The sequence below is a fragment of the Physella acuta genome, unplaced genomic scaffold (genome assembly GCF_028476545.2).
Source record: "Physella acuta isolate Inbredline_101_S28 unplaced genomic scaffold, ASM2847654v3 ptg000007l, whole genome shotgun sequence".
Lineage (NCBI taxonomy): Eukaryota > Metazoa > Mollusca > Gastropoda > Physidae > Physella > Physella acuta.
In genome coordinates this window covers 420,024-423,883 of record NW_026731527.1, presented here as the reverse complement: position 1 = coordinate 423,883, position 3,860 = coordinate 420,024, and the positions used below count along the sequence as shown (strand labels likewise).

Sequence of the window (3,860 nt, the reverse complement as noted above, 5' to 3'; positions counted from 1 at the left end):
TATATATATATATATATATATATATATATATATATATATATGTAAAGTGTGTAAGAATAAAAAAGTGATAATATAATCAATTGCTTTAAACTCAGGAATGTGTATATGAAAGCAAAATTGAATGTAATTATCATATACACTTTTACTTATATGGATGGAAACTAATTCGGAAAGAAAATATGGTACGGTAAATGATAAGAAATTAAAATACTCTTCTGCATAGGCTTGTTCGAATCATATTTTCAAACTCCTTCAATACAAATGCACAAAAGAAATAACCTTGTAGACAAGGTACAGTCCTTATATCAGTCTCCAACACATGTAAACCGAACCAAAAATCACCAACGATGCGACAATCACAACACCTGCCGCTATAATCCCCGTAAGCTCGTAAGAAATTCCATTCCCACCGCTATACACATCCTCATAGAAATAGCCTATATCCAAGCACACAACCTGACAGTCATCTATTGTAAATAAAGTATCGTTTAAGTTAGTTTCTTTCTTAACTGTGATGTCTGTCAGCAGGTTCGCTTCCCATCTGGAACGACCTGGTTTCGCCTTGCAAGGAAGGTCAATAAAAAGGTTGCATGTTGTGTTTTGGTCGGTGTAGTTAACACAGGTCAGTTCGTTTTGGTCTGGTTTGGGTACACAAGGCATGATCCATTTAAAAGGTTGAAGTGTATCTTCGGTGTAGTTCAGTTTCCTTTTCGGGGGTAGGAGCCGAACTTTTATCTTGTAGTATTCGTAGCGCAGTGCAGTGATGATCCTAAGACAAGCAAGTTGATTAGTTCATGTGTGTTGTATTGGGTTTTATTGAGAAGTTTAAAAATTTATATCATTGAAATACTGTAAAACTTGTAATAATCATTTAAACTCCGAACGCTAAATTTAACTTTGAATAAATATATTTATAGTACCTGCTATGTTGTTATTTAGAAATGGAGAAAAAAAATAAGGATTTATTTAAATTCAATGAATAGAAACATGTTAAACGTGACGTATAACTACGTTGTTGTAGCTAGCTATACAGAAAATACAACCGCCTGTTTTAATGCTATTCTATTCAAATCACTGCCAGTGAAAATAAAACATCCGTCTCTAAATGAAAACAACTTGTTATGTGAAGTACGAATGTAATACAAGACTTGGATTAAGTGTTTGGGAAACATGGATCCATATGAGATAAACCTTACATGAGGGATACTAGAATAACAGTAGTGTTCATTCAGTGGTCCATTAAAGTCGTACTGAGAATGAATTGGGTCATTGTTTAATCCTCCAAAAGGATTCTAATTATATACAAGAAGTCTAATCCACGGTATACTTAGTTTATACTAAGTAAAGTACAGTATTTATTTTAATACTTTTAGTGCCAGTTATCCGGTCCGAACTGAAAACTTTATATGCCTGTCCTGTCAGTTAATTTCGTATTGAAGCTCTAGCCGACTAGCTATAACTTTATTTACTCACTTTATATGCCTGCCCTGTCAGTTAATTTCGTATTGAAGCTCCAACCGACCAGTTATAACTTTATTTCCTCACTTTATATGCCTGCCCTGTCAGTTAATTTCGTATTGAAGCTCCAACCGACCAGTTATAACTTTATTTCCTCACTTTATATGCCTGCCCTGTCAGTTAATTTCGTATTGAAGCTCCAACCGACCAGTTATAACTTTATTTCCTCACTTTATATGCCTGCTCTGTCAGTTAATTTCGTATTGAAGTTCCAACCGACCAGTTATAACTTTATTTCCTCACTTTATATGCCTGCCCTGTCAGTTAATTTCGTATTGAAGCTCCAACCGACCAGCTATAACTTTATTTACTCACGGCGATGATCAGATTTAGTGGAGATGTACTCACGCGTTGTATCCAGGGTTGTCCAGCTTGTAGCTCCGGACTTCCGGTTCCGTGTCGTGTTTGGTGGCCGGAGGGCTGGTGAAGGTCCAGGTCGGGTCACCGGACACTGCGGCCAAGGTCAAGGTGAGCAGTGGCAGGGTCGTCATCTGCAAGGTGGAGGCAGGTTTGTGGTGGATATGTTGTTGATTGGTGATGGTGATGAAGGGTGGCATGGAACACAAGTAGGTGTTGTGTTGGTTGCGATATCAGACAAAGTTGGATCTATGTTGACACCTGATATAAGGTGTTCTTTTTGTACCCATAGGACTACGTGGTCGAGTCGTAGGTCACTCGACTGATTACCAAAAAGTTCGCATCTCCAACTTGATTCAACAGATTGTATCAGAGTCCACCCATCTCTGATGGGTACCAGGCTCACTTTAGTGAAAGTAATGGCGGCTGGGATTACAACACAATCTCTGCATATTATGCCGATGTAGAGATACATGTGAAATCTACTTTATCTTCCATAGGGATTGACAGGATCAAAATAATAATTTTACTTTTTTTATTCTTTATCTGGTGATATCAGATGTGTATAGGTTGATTGATAATTTGGAAAACTGGTCAATGGTGATCTATGTTGTTTATGTGTGAGTGCCTCTTAATATTTACAGTAACTAAACTAGAGAATATTGTTCCAATAACTGCCCACTCCATCCCCCTCCCTGTATAAAAAGAACTCCTCCAGAAATCACATGCATGTGGCTTTTTGTCCTTCATTTAATGTGCGAATGGATTTTTTTTTTTTTTTTTTTTTTTACTTTTTTTAAAAACACAAACAATTGGTTAATAACGATAAAGTAGTTGTTTGTTTTTTTTTACATTTAAAATAAGTGCAAATTTGATTGAAAATGTTCACAATATTTAAATTCTTCGAACGTTTCTAAATAATTTTTAGTTTAGCAGATAGTATTATCATTTTTTATTGTAAGTACAATTTATTTTTCTTTAAAACAACTTACTGGTATTTTTTAAATGTACATTTGTTTTATTTACACTTACCATCTTCAGTTGCTTTGGTGAACTTAAAAACAGTTTGTTTCAATTCCAAACACCAAACTGGGCTAACATTAACGATGCACTAAGCTTAACACACGCACTATGAATCAGGTTAATCAACATCTGTGTTATAAAGCTAGCACAGGAACATACTGCTACCCATATCTTAGTCAGTCAGACAGGTAAACAAAAATATGCAGTGACGTTTATTGTTTGGGTGAACAGTTCGAATTTCACTTTGACATTGGAGAGGTAAAAAAAGAAAGAAAACAATTAATTTGTTATTCCTAATCTGGAGCGTCTTGTCTTAGGTCGCCGTGACATAGCGGAATGAATGCAATGGTTGTACTGTTGTTGTTTTTTTCTGTGTAAATTAAATTTTGATCTCTTATGTAAGTTAGACTAGCAATGCTGCTATTGAGAAAACATCAACAATACGATTTGAGGTGGTTTGTGGATTATAAAATACAGAAAAACGTATATAATCGTAGCGAAATTTTGGAAAAATTAAAACGGAATTAATTTCTTTGAATAGTAAAACTATATTTTATTTTTTGTCTATCGCACAGGGTATTATCACCCGACTACTACCACTGATCGGTCCTCTGGTCATTTTATTCGGTGAACCCGAATGTTCTTTGACCAGCACAATAAGCGAAAGCCCAGCCGTCTAGCCCTACTGTTTTTGGACAGCCAACTTAGTGAATGACCATCTAGTCCAACTTTCACACAGTCAGTCCAATAGTTCTTTGTCTATATATAAAAAAACACTGCTGTTAAAAAGGCCACCTGCCATCCTTACTGGGTGAACGGCCACCCAGCTAGCCCTACAGTTTGGAAGGCCATCGCACTAATTGAAGGGCCACCTAGCTAGCCCTACAGTTTGATGGCCAGCCCACTAATAGAAGGGCCATCCAGCTAGCCCTACAGATTGATGGCCAGCGCACGAATAGAAG

At 36.5% G+C, this 3,860-nt stretch overlaps 1 protein-coding gene across 1 annotated transcript; it reads right to left on the bottom strand.

The window, feature by feature from the left end:
- Window positions 1-300: 300 nt before the first annotated feature.
- Window positions 301-3,054, bottom strand: LOC131944732 (uncharacterized). Its single transcript, XM_059305571.1, has 3 exons — window positions 2,908-3,054; window positions 1,867-2,009; window positions 301-769 (listed from the first exon to the last, which is right to left on the bottom strand). The coding sequence occupies exons 1-3, from the start codon at window positions 2,908-2,910 to the stop codon at window positions 301-303; spliced, it is 615 nt and encodes a 204-aa protein (XP_059161554.1). The 5' UTR covers window positions 2,911-3,054.
- Window positions 3,055-3,860: the final 806 nt, after the last annotated feature.